The sequence below is a fragment of the Camelus dromedarius genome, chromosome 23 (genome assembly GCF_036321535.1).
Source record: "Camelus dromedarius isolate mCamDro1 chromosome 23, mCamDro1.pat, whole genome shotgun sequence".
Lineage (NCBI taxonomy): Eukaryota > Metazoa > Chordata > Mammalia > Artiodactyla > Camelidae > Camelus > Camelus dromedarius.
Window position 1 is genome coordinate 15,891,982 of NC_087458.1, and position 21,361 is coordinate 15,913,342.

Below are 21,361 nucleotides of genomic sequence, written 5' to 3' on the forward strand. Positions count from 1 at the left end.
ATGTGTTGTTTATAATTTTTTCCCATGGTTAGGAGCTTCTTACAATGAGAGAGTGTTAAATGATGGAGTCATTCCAGTGTGTTACAGTTTAATTACCTCCTTTGGTTTTATTGTAATCTAAATAAAAGTATATGATTAGAGAAGGTGGTTTCTTTGGATTGGATGGGGATAGCAGTACATACAGAATTCAGTTTTGGGGGGTGCTTACCTTGAGAAGTAAGTCACCTTAAGAATCGATGTGTTTCTAATTAATGACCACTCAGACCATGAGAACTGAAGTTTTTTAAGTTAGTATATCATACGGCTTATGTGTGGATTCCTGCTTATTTACAAATTACTGTTGTCTGCTCAGATTTACACATTTATTTAGGTCTATTCAGATTCTTTCTAGCCATATTGAGCTCTGTGTAATTCCTGGGGAAGTAAGAACTCTGTTGTATAGTATAAAGGGGATCAGGGTCTAGTCAGATGAGGTATAGACCATTTATAGATTAGAAACAACTAGAAGTATTAGGTTAATAACCACTTTGGGGAAACTAAAGAAGAGATAAGAAGAACTTGGAAGTCAGTAAAGGAGTGACCATTTCTTGGAGAAGAAAATACACAGTGATTCCCTTGGGCAAAGGAGCGAGTTGAGAATGGAGGACAGTTGGGAGTAGGGGACAGTGGATAGCAAGCAGATAAAGTACCACCAAATTAGACATAAAAATAACCCCGTGTCCAAGACAGAAGACCCTGTGTTTTGGAGGAGAGGCAGGACTTGATGTTAGAAGCAAGTGGACCTTTGTTGGGTCAACTGCAGTTTATGGTTTTTTTATAACAGTGGGAATAAATCATTTTGGAGACTAGCCTGGATTCTTTCAGAGGAAAACAAGAATAGGGTTAGTAGTTGTTTGAAGAGATGAAAGTACAAACTTCCCAAGAAGTTAGCAGTTCTTGACTCACTGTTGAAGATTTTTTTGTTATTGTTTTAAAAAATTTAACCCAAAGACATTCATTGTATTCACCTTCCATTTTGGCTAATGTTGACAAAAATGAATTCTCTAAGCATTTATTCATATTATAAATTATATATGCTTGTTTATACATTTTTAAAGGATGTAATGTGTATGTATCTTACCTGCCTTTAATATTTCAAACTGCTAGTAGTGTTTGTTTAGTCTGGTATGTCTGGTGGGAATTTTTAATTCAGTATTTGCCTTTCCCAGTAGATGTGTGATGACTTCTTTCCCTGTCCTCATTTTTTTTTTTTTAACTCATGGGGAAAAGCCACATACAACCAGCCTTATAAGTAAGCAAACAAATTCTTTAAAAGGCAGTGGAAGTGTTAAATTAGTTGTTCATGACATTATCATAACTAAATCATGATTTTCAAAGTCATAGGGCATCACTGCTTGTACTTAGAGCCTGCTGCATCACCTGGTGGGTCTTGGATGGAGACTCATACCCCCATAAACGTTGGGCAGCACAAGAGAGGGTTTGGAACGACAATGAAGTTGAGTGTATTTTTGTTATTTTTTAAAAATTTTCTTAGCAAAACTTGACATATCTGTAATCGCTCTCTTTATGGTAATTTGCTTTGAAGTGTAAAATGACAAACTTTATGGCTGCATAATAATGCTTTACTTTATGTTGCTAAAAGTGTTACTGCTGTCCTGACAATAAATATGGTATACCCATATACCTAAGAAGGAGGCACAGTGCTATTGAACATCGCAGTTTGTTAGTGAACACTGTACTGCTTGGTACAAGAGAATTTTCTAGGAGGAACTAGCAATGAGAGACTTTGATACTTGGATTATTAAATCTTAACTACCAATTGAATAAAATTCTTTATAAGTAGAGGCCGTGGTATCAAGATGTTAGTATCTCTGGCATGAGTGATTCTGAAACAATGAACCAAATTTTGTACCCTTGTAACCTGTGTAAAAGAGGTTCTGTAAGTTCTTTGGTAGTTTGTGCAATTTGCTGTCAGCGTAGTTTGTGCAATTTGCTGTCAGTGTCACAGAGAAATTCCATGTGATCCCTCCATTGAATCTACGACCATCAAATCTCTCTGCCTCCCCTTTGATTATAGTGGATGAAATTTGTATGCACCTATGCAAAAGCAATTCCTCCTCTTATCCACTATTACTGATGGTCTACACAAGGACATCATGCTTGGATTTGCCCACTTCTTTTCAAGCATCATCTTTCTTCCTCCTTCCACTTAAACATTGTCCATCAGCATACGAGCATAGGTGTTATCTCCCAAACTAAAACAAACAAGCCTCTTAGGACTCTTTATTCTCCTATCAATAAATCATCTGATTTCTCTGTTCCCCATTATTAGCAAGACTTCTGGGGAAAGTATATATACTTTGTCTCTCTACTTCATTACCTCTCCTTTCTCTTGAACCTGTTTCAGTCAGGTTTTGGCCCCTGTGATTTTGCTGAAACGACTCTTGTCAAGGTCTTCCTTGTGATTAGTTCTCGGCCAGTATCTTTTTCATTGTATCAGCAGCATTTAACACAACTGCTTGCTTTATTCTTCTTGACACACGTTCACCACTGAGCCTGCAGAACTCTGCTCACTCAGTTCTCCGGCCTCCTCATTGGCTTGACCTTCTTCTTCCTATTCCTCCTTCTCTTAAACACTGTAGTATTCCAGAGTTCAGTTCTTAGACTTCTTTATTATCACTCTCTAGCTGGCTTAAAGTAACGTCGCCAGTGATACCCAGATTTACTGGTGAATTTTAGGCCGTTACAGTTGACTGGTCCCTACTCAGTTTCTTCACTTGGATACCTGTTAGTTCTTTTCTTCCCTGTAGTACTCCTTGCTCTTTCTCCATTCTTCCCCGTTGTGATCAATGGCAGCTCCATTTTTCCTGTTACCTACACCAAAACCTTTGGAATCACTCTACATCCAAACCGCTAGCAAATTCTTCTGCCGTTACCTGTAATATGTATCCCACGTCCAGGTACACCTCCCCCTCTGAGCATTTGTACTTGCTCTCTCCTCCCCCTGGAACACTCTTCCTTGAGATATCCATGTGGATTACTCCCTCACATCCTTGAAGTCTTTGTTCAAAAATCATCTTACGAGGTGAAGCCTTCCCTAATGACCATACATAGAACAACCCCCTCACTATCTCCATCACCCTTACCTTACCCTGCCCAGTTTACTTCGTAGCAGTTATCCCCACTTGACACATACGAACGCATACATGTGTATTACATACGTGTGTGTTTGTATTCACTGATACCCATTTTCCTCTCAGAATATAAACTCCACATGAGTAGAGACTATTTTGTTCAATGTTTTATTTATCCCCAGAGCCTAAAACAGTGCCTCATACATCGTAGGCACTCAGTCTCTACAGAATTTCATGTTACACTATTTCTACTTTTTATCTATGACCACTGCTTCAGATAAAGTTCAAGAATATATTGAAGATTATTTAAATATTTTTCAGCTTAAAAAAAAAGTAAATGATAATTCTAACGTAAAAAGAAACATTTTAGCTGAAAAATATGTAACTTTTCTCTTTAAAGGGCTCTACTAATTACAAGAATGATTTCCAAATGCATAACTTTTTTACAATTTTAACTATTTGATTGAAATTAGTAAAGTAGTTTTTGTGTATAGATTAGATGAGTTAACTGATATTTTTCAGTTTTTCTTAGTATTTTAAAAAGATGAAATTAGGAAGGAATGTTCACTTTTAAATGCTTTGCTTGTGGAAGACTATTTTCATTCTGTTTAATTACTTAAATATTATTAGATAACTCTATGTGTCTTAACTCATCATAGTTAAACAGAAGCCCTTGGGTGTGTACATGTGTATAGTTTGTCATAATTTAATGATTAGTTTTTTATGAGTAATTTGTTTTCAGTATTCCTTTGTGAGACCTATGTTTTATTTATACCCTTCTCTCTTTAATGTATAATCAAATTCTTACTGTTACCTGTTTTGTTACTGTCTTTTCACCTTTCTTTTCCTATCTGTGTCAGAATTTCTGAGGGGGCCTGAGATAGCTTTGCTCCGTAAGCGCCTGCAACAACTGAGGCTTAAGAGGGCTGAGCAGCAGAGGCAGCAGGAGCTGGCTGCGCGATCCCAGCAGCAGCCTTCCACTTCTGATCAGTCTTCTCATGAGGGCGCTTCACAGGACCCTCATGCTTCAGGTTGTTAATGTCAAGTGTCCTTAAGCAGCTGGTCAAGTTGGTTTTTTTTTTTAACACTGCTGCTGTGTGATAAGATGCTTCCCTTTTCCCCATTCAAAGAGAGCTGATGCGCTTGCAGCTTTTCCCTCCCTGTCTTGCACATGGTGAAATTTAGCATCACATGGCTAGAGGAGCGGATTGGCAGCAGTACTTGCTAGAGAGATGAATATAAAATAGTCCATTATTTTATTTGTAAAATTTTAGAGAGGGGCAAATGTTTTATAGCTAATGAGCTACTAGCTAATGATCTAGTGAATTTAGAGCCTGCATTGATATTTCTATTGAAATTTCCTGTATGCTGAAATATCTTTGCTTGACTCCCAGCGCTTTTTTTTTTTTTTTGCTTTGAAAGTTAACCAGTATTTCTAGTCCCATATAAACCCAGTAATGCTACATTTTAGAATTACAATGTTGTTTGGCCATACTAGCATGCTGACTCAATCATTCCCTTCTGTAATTATTTAAAAAATTCCAATTATTTTCTTAACTTATTCCTCCTACACATAATCAACTTTCTGATATGTAGGGATCAAAAATACTTTCAGTCTTATGTTTCTGTTTTTATGCTGTAAAACTCTGATATGACAGTAATAATCTGTGCCACTCTCTTTTCCCTCAAGTATTTTAATGGCCCAGTTTTTTATGGCCAAAAAGCTCATGATGCTCAATAAACATTTGTTGAAAGAATTAGTGAAACATATACCATAAAATAATCTGTCAGCTTAATTCTTTCAAGATGGATAGTAGGTCATGTATATCTTGTACTATAGACAGTATACCAGGTGCTGTAAACCTTTATTTAGGAACTAGGTTGTCTCTAGGTTCTCATACTAATGAGATTATAGTATTTTAATATACTTTATTTTGCCACACTAAGTGATGAATTGTAAATTAATCACTTTGTGAACTGTGATTAAGTTACTTGCAATTAATTGGGATATTGGTAGAACTGAACAGCTTCCACTTTATAAATATCTGTTCCACTAAGTGCTGTGGTAACAAAAGCACGTTATATAATATCCTGGTGAAATAAAATAGATTTAAGTAGTTGTAACATAGGTGTGACGTTTGGAACAGATTGTGGACCTGATTTTTTAGTGTTGTATTAATAGAGGGAATACTGGTCAAGCAAAGGTGTCTCTGACTTTTTTTTTTAACTGTACAAAAATCTTTTAATAATAAGACATTTTTGCTATGATTTTGTGGTATGTATAAAACTCTAGCTCTGAGGTTTTAAGAGTAAAAATATGCAACATGAAAAGGAAGATAAAATGTCCCTACATGTATAAATATTTCTAAAATGCTGAAATTTAGCAGATAGCAAGCCAAGTATTAAAGTGAATTGAGTATAAAACAAAACTGCCTACATTATCGGTGGAGAAATGTACATTGTGAACTGGAGGAAAATATTGTAACACTCAGTCTTTATATCTAGTTCATCAGTTTGAATTGAAGCAAGTTCTTTTTAGGATCAGGAAGCTTTAGGGTGATTATATGGTCTCTGAAGTAACATGCTGTTTTCCCAACTCCAAGCATCGTTCTTATTAAATAGGATCTAGTTTGCTAATCAGTCCATTTATGGTCATCTTTAAAAAGCCATAGTTGAGTAGACATCTTGCCAGTTTGGAAGTTGAGAAACCTGTTATCCTTATATTGCTATTAAACAACATGCTTGAGCCCCTGTGGCTGCCCACGTGGACCAGTGTTAGAGGCCCTTAGCGCTATCACTCAGTGTATGCTGCTCTCTTCACCTTCAGGGTGAAGTTCTTCACCCGTGTCATATGCTTTCAGCATAGCATTCGCATGAGGCCCTGGTAAAGCGAACCTGTGATGTGCCCTGGGTTCATTTGTCAGAGTTCCTTTTATCCTATCTGTCCTCCCATGTCGGGAACACTATTTGGTAATTCAGACCTTTAAGAACAGTTATATAATGTGTTGTTAGTTTACTACAAAGGACAACTAATAAAGTCTATCTGTGTTGTTCATTTAGTTAATTTTGGATATGAAGAGAGATGAGTTGCCTTAATGCAAAATTCTTTATTTCAGAACACACAAATTATAAAAATACAGAATAGGAATTGAGTTCATGAAATTCAACAGGGAGATAGGTTTTATTTGAATAACAATTAGCAAAATATTTTCTTAGACTTCATGATGTATAAGTATAATTTAGTGTATGTGTATATTGGACATTAATTGATCCATTCTCTCATGCTAGATGTTACTACTAAAATCATCAGTACAGACAACACTAAAATTAACATTTAGATTTTAACTTTTTGACAATAGAAGAATGTGCAATTCTCATGAAACATTTATGATATGTTTACAATATTATCAGTAAGTGATGATACTGTCAATAAATGATATTTCTACTGTATTCGCACCTATTTAAACCTTTTAGTCACAGGATACTCAAAGGAGATATTAATGTGATTTGGAAACCAAGAAATTTTAACACGTGTAGAATTTCTGAATGATTACAGTGTCTGGCAGATATTTCATTCTCTTTTCAAAATACAGGACTCATGAGAAGTTTTTTTGAAAGGCTAAGTGTAAGATGAATCTACAATTCTTAATTTTTGTAGGAAAATGGGATTAAACTGTCAAGCCATTTTGTAGAAATAATCAACATTTTAATGGAAAGGGGCCTAATGCGAGTATTTCTTGGCAACTGAAAACTAAAACATCATTCCAAGGCACCAAATGGTGACACCTTCAGTTTCAAAGCGCTATTTAAAATAAGCTATATAAGATAGATGTTAAGATATGTTTAGACAGTGGTCCTCCTCCCTTTTTTTTTTCAGCTATGAAATCAGAATGTCATGGGGAAGTTCTAGTATAAAATGTAAAAGTGACACTGTTGTGATTTAACACAGAGATTAGAAATGACAACCTACCTGCTTATCCTTCTTGCCACCCCCAAGCCATCTCTGCTCTGAAGCACACTTTGAAAAACCACTGCTCTAAAAGATTTTTTGACACCTGTAAATGATAATTCTTTATAGCTAATTTCCAAAATTTTTATTTTTCAAAGTCAGTATATAGTACTTTAAAATATTTTCACTTTAGTTTAAAATAAAGTGCATTTTTTTCTAGGCTTTTAGGAAATACATCACAACTCATTCATAGCCTTTCAATAATTTTTTTTTTAAATCATAAAGAGATGAATTTGCCTTCATCAGATTATTGGCTGGGTATTAGACTGGCTGAGTTCTTGTCCCTGGGCCTCTGACCTTGGGCAGGTCATTTGGCTGCTTTATGCCTCAAGTTTCCCAATTATTGATTTATTTAGATAGCGTGGCCTGCCATAATTTATAGAAATGGTGTAAGGATGGGGTACAGAATACTGTATTAAGTTTTTGTACTCCTAATTAAAGTAGAACACATAATAATGTGCTATCTTAATTATAGTAACTTTAACATAACTACCTCAAAATGTCCTCAGATACAGCCATGTAAAGTTGAGAGCATTTAGGGTTTTGAATGAGCTGTATGTATCTTTACCAGATGAATGCCGTAAGCAGCTATGGCAGAGGCATTCAGCATATGGCTGATTTTAAACCCAACTCTTTTTTTCCATTTCAGGTCCCCTGAAGTCATGGGTTGCTGGCTCCTGCTCAGAGTGACGACACCCTGTGGAGTCTGCTGGTACTGGCCCAACCACCACAGAGCCCCACTGGAGCATGGAGCCAGCCTAGAGAGGGTGTCAGGTAGGAACTGTTTTTTCACTTTATGGCACGGTTTTGCCGATTGGAAAAGAAAAAAGTAATTTTTATACCCCAAAAGGGTATAAAACATTGGTGAATATATTTTGAAAAAGGGCTTTTCAAAACTGAGCCATATTGGAAAAAATCAGCATTTACCGGGTCCCGCACAAGCAAGCTCTGTACAAGATCACAGTTCCCCCACAGGTCACGTGCGGCACCTCTCAAATGTATGTGTTTGACCCATGGTTTTAGTGTTTATAACATAAGCAGTTAGTAAATTAGATGCAATGTTGGCCTAGTTCTGCAGTTACTCCTTAACTACTTTGAATGACAGAGTCCTGAGCAAAATGATTATGAGTCTCTTAGAACTTTAAACATGGAAATATGCTCTGTTTTTTTCAGAACAGCTTCCTAACACTGTTTTTCATTTAATACCATGTTTCTGAAAATCAAGGAAGTAATAATAACATTAAATGACCCTTTCCTGTGTGCTGCCTAAGTAGTTTACATGGATTATCTCATTAAATCTTCATAAGAACAATATGTGGTAGATAGCATAATTATCCCCATTTTATAGGTGGAGAAACTGAGGCTTAGAGACATTAAATAACTTGCCCATGGTTATAGTATCACTGAGTGGAAAAGCCAGATTTGAACTCAGGGAACCTGGTTAAAGAGTCCTTGTTTCTTACCTATTGGACTATAATTCCTTATTTTTCTCCGCACTTGAAAGATGTCCAGGGGCTAAAGAATTTTCTCAAAGCTAAAACACAAATTGTTTTTGAAATATACAGTAATTATCCATGAGACACCTTGAGCTGAGTACTGAATGAGCTTTTTGTTTAAAGTTTATTTCTACTTTAAAAATAATAATAAACACTCCCAAAAAGCCAACCGGCCATCTTGGATTTTGTAATAAATTGTCATTGGGCCATATGATCAGATTTTGATTTTGTGATAGTGTTTTCTAGAAGATATTTCACAGAGAGATGGAGTAGAGTATGCAGACAACTGAAGCAATCAGCAGTGAATTAATACTTGATTTTTTATTATTAGATATTCTGATAATTACTGTGCTAATATTTGCAAGTATTCCTGTAAGTTACAAGTTGTGGGTATTGTATTTATGAATATCTAATAATATAAAAACATTTTACTTCAAATGTTTATGTGACAGGAGAATTATCCTTCCAAAAAACAGTTGCATGGTACCCAAGATTAAAAATAGAATAGAAGCAATGATCAAGAATGATTTCTTCTAAAAACTGGTCTTCAGCATGGGAAGAGTGACAAATAATTCCTCACATATATGCAATATCTGTGACAGATTGTAAAAAGGAAGCCCTTTTAGTTTAATATTATCTTTGTGTCTTAGCCTAAACTTCACTTACATTTTAAATATTCCAAGAGTTTGAAAATACACAACTTTGTGGAGATGATAGCATTCTAAATACTTTATCAGTGTGTGTGTTTTTTTTAGAGACTTAACTACTTCCTAAATTTTATTTTAAAACTTCTGTAAAATGCACTTTATTTTATAAGCTTTGTATGTTCCATAATATTTATGAAAAAATTAAGTATTTGAATGATTGCTTGGAGAACTGATAGTTTCCTGAGGGGTCTTAATTATAAAATGAGGGTGCACAATGAAATGTATAACAAATCCAAAGGGATAAAAAATATTTCATAAGAGACTTTCTAGGAGGATTTTCCAATATTTATTTCACTCTGACTCACATTTTTGTTTTTTTTTTTAACTTTAAAGAATATAATTTTGTTTTTCTTTAAAGACCAACTTATCTGTTCTTCAGAGAGAACATAGGTGGGACTATTGTATACTTTCTTTTTTGTGTAGTACAGACTTGTTGAACTGTATGTTCTGATTAAGAGGCAATAAGTAAGAATAAGTAAAAGCTATTATTTAAGTAATAATCCTGCTTTATCGAAATCTAGTACTACAAAAATCTGTGAGCAAACTGATTATCTCAGAAGGTAGACAACTTAAAATGGATACAAGTAGTCCCAGTAGCAGGATTCAAACTTTTAAATATACAAGTGGAAGCAATCAAGTGGTATAAAATTGCTAAGAATCAAGGCTATGTTAGAAAACTCTTAGGTATTGAGTTAAAAACACTCTTAACTCAACATATTTACCTTGGGAGGAATAGTGTGCCATTAGGAATAGAAACTGGTGACAAGACAAAAGTGCAGAGTTTTTGTTGTATTAACAACATTTGCTAAGAACTAGAGCATAAGATATTATTAGAAGCTAAGAATTATTCTTACATTTAGTGGAGAGCTATGCTTGCCATCCACATTTTCGCCTTTCCAGTAGCTCCACTGAGACACTGGAACCCAAGCCAGGAAGAGTAGCCGCCTCCTCCTATTCCCCAGTGCCTTTCTTAGTTACCAGCTCCCTAGGATGACCAGGAAGGAAGGAGAAGTTTTAGGCCTAAAAATGTTGTGCCTTGTCCCATGTCACATAGCTAATTATTGTCAAAACCAGGGTTAGAATCCATTTTATCATGCTGCGTTCTTTTATACCATAGAACCTATCCATCAAACAAGTTCTTGCACAGAAACTCAGTATATCAAAAGGATAAAAATAAAATGCTCTATTTGGAGCCAAGGTGGAAAGCATGAAGCTCAGACCATATGCCTTCTCCTTGCCTCTCTTTGCCTTTTCTCACCAGGCACCTAAAGAAACCATCACAGTACAGTTTTAATATGCACAACATACCATAGAATTTTCAAAGTTATCTATGTTTGTGTAATGGTAATTACATCATTGAATATTTCTCTTGTAAACCATTTTCTTTGTCTAATGTCTTCACTTGAGCTCCTTTTTCAGCTCAGGATAACATCTAGCAAAAAGTGTAGCAAGCATCTCATTTCATGCTTTGAATCCTCCAATCCAAAATGAAAGCCGTCTTAAGGAGCTGGAGAGGGGGTTTGAGAAGGACCAGGCCATCTTCTGTTTAGTGGAGGACATACCCCGTTTTAATTTTATCCCACCTTGCACCTTGTGCCTGTGTTAAATGAATTTGATAAAAGGTATTTGCATGAAAGTAGAAGAATATTTTTGTCAGCTCATTCTCAAAGTGGCTAAATGCTTGCTGGAATAACATTTTAAGCACACGGCCCTGCTTACTCACTGCTTGGGAAACACACCACAGTACTTACTTATATTCCCTACCCTTATACATTTGTTTCTTACGCTTAGAGATGATCATGACATTGCTGTGCAGTTTTCTGCTGCTTACTTTTAAGTTGAAATCTCATTTTTGTTTCAGATTCTCCTTCTTCTGTGGTTAACAAACAGCTCGGATCCATGTCACTTGACGAGCAACAGGGTGCGTGCAACAGGAGATGCGCTATGCCCATCCATCCATAGTTTTATTGCAATGCATAAGCCAAGCTCTCTCTCACTTTTTCATAGCATTTCATTTTGGTTATGATCTGATAGTCAGTGTTTTGCGGGCTAAATTACCTTAGGTGGTATTGTGTACAAAGGGCTTCCTTGGCCTATGCAGATGATTTCCTGTGTAAGCTAATTTCTACCTTTGGCCCTTTATGCCAACTTTGAAATATCTTCCTGTAACAATATTATAATGGATATAAAATAGTCCATTTTTTTAATTCTAGCTATCACAAAATTATGATGTAGAACTGTGGATGTGAGATTAGCATATTACCTAGTGGCTAATTTAGAAGAGATTATTTAAACATAGAAATGTTCTATATTGCTACATTGCTATAGTAATAATACTTGGTTTTATGTCTCACTTATCTGGTGGCTAAAGTCCTGATAGCTTTAACTTGAAGGAATACAGTCACGAATGCAGAGATGAGCTCCAAAGCTCCCAGTCAGAGGGGAAAATGCTTCCACTCCCAGTTGCACTTACTGAAGTAGGAGAGGTACAGAGCTGACCTGGAAGCCGTGAGCAGAGGCTGGTGAGACAGATTTGACAAATATTTTCCAAAAAGTTGAGAAAGAATAACTTAGCGCTAGAGCCATGAGCTTTAGTTGGCTGAAAGTTTACATATGCAGGATGATTCGTTTGTCAACAGTATTGGGGAAATGAAATATTGCCGAAGTACCTATTTAGTGTGAAATAGATCAAATTTTAACTATTCATCTTGGAGAATTATTCAGAAACTAATTGTGAAGCAAATTAGAAAACTCCTTCTGTACTTCTGATCTTAAATTATTCTTTATAGGCCTGAGATGATAAGTATTGCTATAGGTTTTTTTACTCTTGAGAATGAATGAATGAATTGGTAAATGAATTTGAGAACTAAGAATTAAGCATGTTTTATCTTTATACATTTATTGTAGCAGTATTAACAGTGAAGAATAATTACTTTAAGGTGCAAAACACAACTGTAGCATTATATTATAATATATTGTGCTACTGTTTAAAACTACTCTCTAATCAAATCATCTTTTTTTGGTAAGATTATATGAATGTAAATACTACCAGAGAGGTTGTAGCCAGATTCATATTTTATTTAACCTTACAGGATAATTACCATAGAATTGTATTGATTATTATATTTAATTTAAGTTGGTACTTAATTTACGTAGGATATAGGATATGATAGAAAGGGACAAATAAAGGGTAACTCCGAGATTTTTGGCATCAATGCCTGGGTAAATGATGATGCCATGTACTAAGGCAGACTAAGTTCAGAGGCAGAAATTAAGAGGTTCTTAATTTTTTTGGCCATGTAAAGTATGCTGTGCCTTTTAGTCATTTAAGTGGAGACATTATATAAAAGGTCAGCTATTGAGTGGGTGTGGCAGAAGCTGAGTGATGATCGGCCATCATCAGTATAATTTTGTAGTAAGTTCTCTGAGCAGAAATGTTCTAGTGATAGTGTATCCAGATGAATTAAATCCTGAACTTTTACATGTCTTTTTGTTCAGTGGGGTTTTTTAAAGTACTGGAGACTTATACATTCCAGGCTTATATTACCTAAAGATAACTTCTACTATAAAAGTTAACAGAAACTTTCCACCACCATCCTGCTCACGTGGACTAACTATGCAATAACCTCTTAACTGGTCTCCTCACATCCACTCAGGCTATAGTCTGTTCTCTACCAACATACAGAGTGAACTTTTTAAAATGTAAATCTAATCATGTCATTCATCTGCCTAAAACTTTAAAACTGTGTTTCCCTTTGCCTTTTGAAATAAATCTAAATACATACCTTGGCTTGCAGAGTCCATATGACCTGGCCCCTTCCCTCACTCACTAAGCTCTTGCCAGTTAGGCCTTCTTTCAGTTACTCTAATAATTCTTTCAGAGCTCCTTTCCCTCTCAAATCTCTTATATATGCTATTCTCGCCACCAAAAATGCTTTTCAGCAGCTTCTACTCATCAAATCTCACTTAGATATTATTGCTTTCCCAAAAGTAGTATGACATTCTAACCTGAAGTAGTTCTCCCCTCTTTTCCTCGTTGTGACGTGCTATTTTCCTTTGCTGCACTTGTCAAAATTGTAATCAGACATTTATTTAAGGGATTGTTTGTTTTTTGCTTGTCTTTCTCCATATTCTCTAAATGTTTTTTCATTCACTATAATATTTTCAGTGCCTAACACCATATGTGTTTTCATTAAACAGTAAATATTTGTTGAATGAGTGAGTGAATTGATTCTTTAAGCAGTGGGATGCTATAGAATTTATTCCACCTTAGGAGAAACATGACCAGATTTATGTCTGAGATCATTTTGGCAGCACTGTAGGTGGTTGATTGGAAGTAAGTAAAATTGAAAACAGCAAGGCCATGTGAGAAGCTATTGCAGTAGGCCAGGTGAGAGATGATGAGGGATCCAGTCCAAGGTGACAGCAGTGGGAAATGAGAAGAATGGACAGATTTTCTAAGAGATAGAATTGATAGGACTTTGAGACTGATTAGTTTAAATGAGAAACTGATATCCAGGTGATATCAAGAGATAGGGTTATATAGATAGTCATATAGATAACCCCAACATAGGAATTTCAGGAGAAACAGCTGGTTATAGTGGGGAACAGATACATGAGATTTTCTTGATATGTTGAGTTTGAAGTACCTTCAGATACCCAGATGGAGAAATCTCATAGACATTTGGGTGGATATATGATTCTGGAAGTCACCAGAGAAGTCTGAGGTGGAGGTTAAAAATTAGGAATCATCAATTTACAGGTAACAGTTGAAACTATGAGATTGGATGAGACTGTCTAGGGAAAAGGGATAAAGTGAAAAGAGCAAAGTGTACACCACAAGGAGCAAGCAGAGAAAAGGATCTGGCTAAGGAGACAGAAGAGGAATGATCAGAGAAATAGACAGGGCAGGAAGAATGCCACATCCAAAGCCAGAGGAAAAGAAAAGTTCAGGGAGGAACTGGTTAGTAGTGCATTGTGGAGCAATGATGCCAGCTATGGGAAGGACAGAGAAATGTTTTTGAATTTGGTAGTATGTGGGTTAATGATGGCTTTGGCACTGCAGTTCCGTGATATGTGGAGGCAGAAGCCAGACAGTGGTGGTTTGAGGAGGCAGATTAAAAAAGAAAGAAGTGGAGACATTGGTATGACTCTTTCAATAGGCTCAATCAAGGATGAAAATATAGAGGAATGCTAATGCCTGGGAGGGGGTTGTAATTTTAAAACTGTGAATATGTTTATAAAATAAGACTCTGTAGAAGAGATTAAAGGTATAGGGGATAGTTGATTCCCCCAGATATGCTATTATTTCAAGTTTTAACCTTTGTTTTCCGTTTTACCCTGTAGAATGGAAAAAGTAGGACATTTAATAAGCTTTTTTTCTGAATAGATTGCTAATGATTATTTTAAGCATATTTTAAGTTTCTTTTTCATACTTAAAGAGACACTCAAGTATTTTTAAATTGTTAATTCAGCTTTATACTTTCCTGGCAGTATTCATCTTCCAGGTGTCCAGGCCCTTTTACATGTTGCTTAATATAATTTCCCGTAGTAGTTACAGGTTTCTAGCTTTATTGGGGGGGATTAACAGGATAAAAAATTTTAAGTTATAGTTAACTTGTTTCACTGAAAACATTTTTTTTCAGTAATTATATATACATTATTGAACTGGTTGCTTGTAATCAGTGTTTTTGCTTATTTATCTTGAATTTTTAACAAAAGCACAACATTTGATAAACAAATACATTTAGTCTAAACCTCCAGATCATGAATGCAGCTGCCTGGTTGCCTTGATAGTTTTTATTTTATCAAAAAAATTTTTAAAGAAATAAAGTAATAGGGAAATAAGTGTACAGCACGCACATTGTTTTTATCTTGTTATGAAGTACTTCCCACTGTTCTTCAGATTTAGGGCTCTGTATACAGAGTTGTCAAACCCTTCTGTGCTAATTAGAAACTATTTGAATAGCTACAGTGATACCTGTCATGTTTCGTCTGAACAATGTATTTTAATGAATTGTGGTTTTCCTTTTATTTGTATCTCAGTATTATAACTACTGTACTGTAAGGGAAAAAAATCCTTTTCTGACATGTATTTCTCTTACTATTACTAAAACTAGTATTTAGGCCAGAAATTTCTCCTTATTTTGTTAAAACAATAACAACAACAAAAGAAACATATGATCTTAAGATTAAATTTTGGGGAGGGTATAAGAAAATAATTTTGCCTGAGTTTTAAATTTTGGTCATGACTAAAGCAAGTTGCTTTATATTCCTTACATTGATAGTCATTAACTGAAAGTTGATAATGCTGTTAAGTTTGAAACTTAACACCTGTGGGCAGCTGGGCATCTTTCAGGCACTCATTTTCTAGTCTAGATTTAAAGAAATAAAAATGCTAATTTGTAGGTTTTAGAAACATAAATGCTAATTATCCACTATATTATTTTATATAAGCCAAACCTCTTTTAATGTTAATGAAATGTTTGTACAGAAAGAGACTTGTAGATGATCAGAAACGAGTGAAACAGATTTTAATAATGCTATTAGGGTAGACTGGGAGTGGAAAAATTGGACCTATCATGCATTAAGTATTATTCCCTTAAAATTATACCATCACCAAGTTGAAATTTTATGTTAGTAATATCATCTTGACAATATTATATCAAGCAATATTTTAAATTGCCATTATATGTATTTTGGCAACTCTAGTTTTTATTAAATAAATATCTGATGATTGAAGCCTACTGTATTAATGGGAAGTATAAGTTTGATATTCATCACATGAAAATATATCTGTAAATACTATGCTTTAAATTCTAGGGAAAAATTAGTGAAATTAGACTTCATTCTGGATTTTTCGTATTCCTTAGAACTAATAATCACTTAGATACTTAGGATGAAGTAGTTAGTCCCCCTTTCCCCAACTACTTAGTGTAGATTCTTGCAATTAGTGATGTATTTGAACTTTTGGGAGTTAAACACTACTTAATTTTTATTGCATATGCTCACTTGGCTCTCCTCTCCTGTTAACCAGATCAATATCTATATTTCCAGTTAAATTGTTTTCTGACTCAAAATTGTCTATGATAAAATAGCTGACATTTATTGATTTTTTTTTTGTATGTGAATAGCTGAATGAATTTTACATGTGTTATATTTCATGTGTTGTAATTTAATGAGGTGAATGCTATTATGATCCTCATTTTATTGATGAAGAAACCAAGACTCCAAGAAATAGGTAAAAACAAGTGAAACAAGGAGGGTGGAGCCATATTTGTATGTCTGTTTCATTAATTCAACTAATATTTAAATGCTTGTTTACCTTGTGGCAAATACTGGGCCCGGCACCAGGATGCATGAATGAATGAAGGTAGTGCTCCCTGTTTGTGGAACATAGATTTGATTAACAGTGATAATAATAATAATAATAATAATAATAATAATAATAATAATAATAATAATAATAATAATAATAATAATAATAGATTAACCATAACAACACCACACTTAAATTGCACTTTCTTTGCACTAGACATTACTCTGAACAGTTTTTATATGTTGATTTACTTAATCCGCATCACAACCTTACACAGCAGGTACCATTATTATCCTCATTTTCAGATGAGGAAACGGAGGTGAAGAGAGTTTAAGAAACTTGTCTAAGGCCACACACTGTATATCTGTGTTAGAAATGTGATTCAAATCCAAGCAGCCTGGCTCCAGTGTCTGTGATCATAACCACTATGCTTTGCCTCATCTAACAGTTGATTAAAAAAATGAATATCAGTCTTATGAGTGTTATAAAAGATGAAGTAAGGTTCAGTGGGGAACATATGAGAGTGAGTGTGTATCTCTTCTGCTAGGGGGCCTTATAAAGAAGGCATTCCTGAGGATGAGACATTTTAGCTATCATCTGAAAGTGAGTATGAGTAAGTTAGGTCAAGGAGAAGGGAGTAAAGGGGAGCATGACCAGCATGTGCAGAGGCTCTGAGATAATCACATTAGAATGACTAGAAGAATCCCAGTGTGGCTGGAGTGTGCTATAACTTCAAAAGATTGGTAGAGTCCAGACTGAGAAGGACCTGTTGGGCATTTAAAGGTTCTAGATTTTATTTTAAGAGCAATAGGAAGCTAATGAAGGATTTAAAATAGGAAATATGGCCTGATCTGGCTCGTTCTGAATAGAGTATGAAGAATTGACTAGAGACTTAAGTCACTTAGGAGGTTCTCCTGGAAATAAGGATTTTTAACCTGATGACAGAAGTAAGGTAGATATGTGAAGAGATTCAAGAAATACTTAGGGTGTAATCAGGATTTGATGATATATAGAATGAGGCAAGGGATTGAAGAGGAGTCCAGAGTATAAATTGCAGTAACAACTCCAGAGTTTCTGTATGAGGATGATTTAGCAATGGCAGTCTGACTGGAGGGAGCAGGGCCAGAGTGTGTCTTAAACTTGCTTGTATATAGTAAATGCAATCTTTTGACTTAGATTTTATACATTTATTTGTGGTGATTTAGGGGAGGTAATGATAGAGATTAGCAGGTGACATTTCTAGTGCTGCAAGGGTAACTCCCTAGTTTTGACTGAGTACAATTGAGTGGATACTTCCTGAAATAGGTAACCCTGGAAGAGGAGTAAGATAGGGGAGAGGATGTGTAGAAGGAGGTGGAGAGCACAACCTTAGTTTTGAATATGTTGAGTATGAGTTGTCTGTGTGAGGCATCCAAGTGGGAAAGTCTACTGGGCCGTTGATTGTATGGTTATGCTGCTTAGCAGAGATGCCAGAGCTAGAGAGGTAAATTGGAGAGTTCTGTGTGTACAGATGATCACTGACACCAGGAAAGTAGATGAAATCAACTAGGACAAAGTTAAAAGTGAGACATCTAAAATGTCAAAACAAAAAAAAAAAGTCAGAAAAAATTCCAGAATTAAAGATTTTTCTAGAGGAGTGCTGATAAGGGAGACAAAGAAGTAACAACTACATAAAGAGGCAGAGGGCAAAGTAGGACAGTGTGGTGTCAGAGATCAAGAGAAGAGAAATTTTCAAATACAAGAGAGTTAACTGGTGCAAAGAGGGCAAGTAAATGGGCTCTAAGAAAAAAAAAATTCTCCACTAAATTAATCAATCATTAGTGTGAGCAATTTCCCTGGATTGATAAAGACAGGAAGAAGGTTAAGTAGAAGAAGAAATGGAAATGAGAAGTAAGGAAAGCATTTCAGAACAAGCAAGGAGGATAGTAACTGAAAGGGAAAGCGGTCGAAGAGCATGTGCGCCTAAGCTGTCGACCTCATTTCTTCCCTTTTCATCTAGAAGTCACATTTTGTCATGTTAATTAATCTGTTTAATCAGTATATGACAGACAGGTTTGATTTTTTTTTTTTTTTGAAAGAGACTATAACTGAGGAAACAGTCAAGGAAAAAGAAATACTGGATGAGAATTTTGGCAGGGTTTATGTGCCACATAGGGTAGGCGTCTTTACTTAGTGTCTTTTAGTTATTTTCTTCCTGTTTGTTCTCCCTCAAAATGAAAGTGAAATAGGAATAGAAGACTTTTATGAACAGAGGGATGTAAGACTAACAGTTCTAAAGTGAGAAAAGCAAGCCGAGTAAGTAACTGCTGCATTTCAACCTATAAATTGAAAATATCAGAGGGAACATGGAATCAGGCACAGTCTGAATCTTTGTGTATCCTGATCCCATGTTTATGTTCCATTCACATTTCTATGTTATGTCAAGAAAAAAAGATCTTTGGTTAAAGTTTTTGCTATTGATACAGAGGTTGAGTTTTGATTGTCAAGAAGAAAACTTGACTAGAATATTATTTCCAAAAGATTATATAGGAGAGATTTCTTAGTAAATATCAGTACTAAAGCTGCGCTTTGTTTGGTTATGGCTTTCATAAGTAGTTAACTTTTATATAAAGTGAGATTGCGCTAGTTAGAACACTAGATTTTAGAATAAAACGCCTTACGTCACAGACACCTACGTGATGGGTGGGTGTTCTTTGTTGAGAATCTACTCCTAGAAACAGTTTCTACACTTCGAATCAGAATATACCTCCTTATACAAATAATTGGGAGAACTGGGTATCTGATAGTCTGAGGTTTATAGAAAAATGACAGATTCCTGACCTATAAAAATGGAAATTTTGCATTGGTCTAGAAACTATACTTAAGAAATTTGCCTTTTCTTCTACGTATGCCAAGTAAGTTACGGTGCAAACCTTGGGCAGACAGTTGAGCTTTATCATTGATGTGTCAACATTTTTTCAGAAGATTTTATCATATATTTTGTTTCCTTTTAGATTTGATTTTTACTTTAAACATTTGGCACAATGGAATGAAAAATGTTGACAAGTTCGTTACATAACAGAAAATCCCTTGGGTAAAAACTGTGTCACTTCTGTATGATCCAGAGGTTTTCTGAGCTACTATAGGTGATTCATGAATGATTATAGAGTTGTAATAGTGACCAAGCAGCAGAGAAAATGTTGGGCATAGTAGTTCTAAACAAACTACTGTGGCCATATTCTACTTAATTATCTTCATTTTGATTATTTTGTTGAAATTTGTATGTAGGATTGGTATCCAAGCATATCCTAGCTTAAAGTCCAAACATCCATATCTCTAGTTACATGATATACAAACCTAGTTACCAAGATAGCATTTTTGTCTACTTTGGTCATTTTTTTTTAGAATCACAAATGATTATAATTTCATAGTTGAAATGAACAGATTAAATTGCTTGAAAACACATGCATTACCAAAAAAAAAAGTTTGTTTACGGTTCTTACTGTGAAAGACTTAGAGGATACATAGTTAAATAAAGCTCAGAGAAGTTGCTTTCAAATTATATTCCAGCCCAGTCTGAGATTTTTTTTTTTTTTTCTGACCCAGTGCACTAATCTGAAAGGGCTCTTTCTGGGAAGGATTTTTAAAATTTGGTTTCCAGAGTCCCATGTTATTGACTATTCACTTCTACCTCTGAAAAATGAAGTCTTTTACAGTATATTGTCTTGATTTTTATGAGGCTGTTACTATGCTTATGAAACATGTGTTTTAAATAGGTGGTAGTTTGCTTGGATAGAGACCACATTTAGCTACTGACATCATCATTTGTTTTTAATAATTATCATTATGACTGTGACTGTGAAGGGCCATCTAAAAACTTAGCAGTGTAGAACAAGTTAAAAGTGATTTCTTTTTTTCCCCACTACACTGCCCTTGTGCTGAATGCACTGCAGATAATTTTATTCTTCTGTAGTGTTTTTGAGAAAGAAGAAACAGTTCAACCTCTTAAGTGCCCAGGAAAAAGATCCAGCCTGAATTTCCAATACTCTTATGCCAAACTGACAATTTGGGCTACCAGAACTTTTATCAGTTATATTAAAGTTGTTGATACGAATTACACATCATTTCTGAGTAATAACAACAACAGTTGATATTTCTTAATTAAAATATTTGTTTAGGCAGTCTTATTTACTACTGTGTATTCAAGTTATTTCCAAGACAGTATAGTAAGTAGGAACTTCATATAGAAAGAAACTTAGGTAACTAGAGAAAAAAAAATCTAACTCATTATCAGCTTCATCATCTGTAAAATGGAGATAATAATACATGCTACAAAGGTTTAACAAAGGACACTTGTATATCCTCAGACACAGTACTGCTGAATGAATTTTAGTTATTTTGATGGTGCTTTCTGTATAAAGCCAATAGGTTTGGTGAAGTTCTAAACCCTAAGGCTCTTAAATTAAAATCTCTCCTTGTTAAGCAAAATTTATTTCTGTAATATATTTTTGTGCATTATGTAAGTAAGACTTTGAATAATGCAGTTTTTTAGAATATGCTTGCTGATCTAACTTTGAACACATCGAGCAAGTTAGGGGAAATTAAAATGGTTACAAATATGTTTTTTTCAAATGAAGTAATAAAACAAATTTAGTTTTTTAGTTCTTTGAAGTAGATTTTTGGTAGACCTTTTTATCTTAAAATATGCATTTTGTCAG

General features: G+C 34.9%; 1 protein-coding gene across 8 annotated transcripts in view; it reads left to right on the plus strand.

Annotated features, from left to right (window-relative positions):
• Positions 1-21,361, plus strand: part of DCAF6 (DDB1 and CUL4 associated factor 6) — a 119,221-nt gene that overhangs the window by 61,915 nt on the left and 35,945 nt on the right. For 4 of the 8 annotated variants that reach the window (XM_064477959.1, XM_031435829.2, XM_031435828.2 and 1 more), the window contains exons 11-12: positions 3,995-4,165; positions 11,208-11,267. The exons of 2 other annotated variants lie outside the window; for them this stretch is intronic. In XM_064477959.1, the coding sequence (XP_064334029.1) occupies positions 3,995-4,165; positions 11,208-11,267 (231 nt within the window). The remainder of the gene's footprint in view (positions 1-3,994; positions 4,166-11,207; positions 11,268-21,361) is intronic. 2 more of the 8 variants (XM_031435831.2, XM_031435832.2) reach the window with 1 other exon arrangement.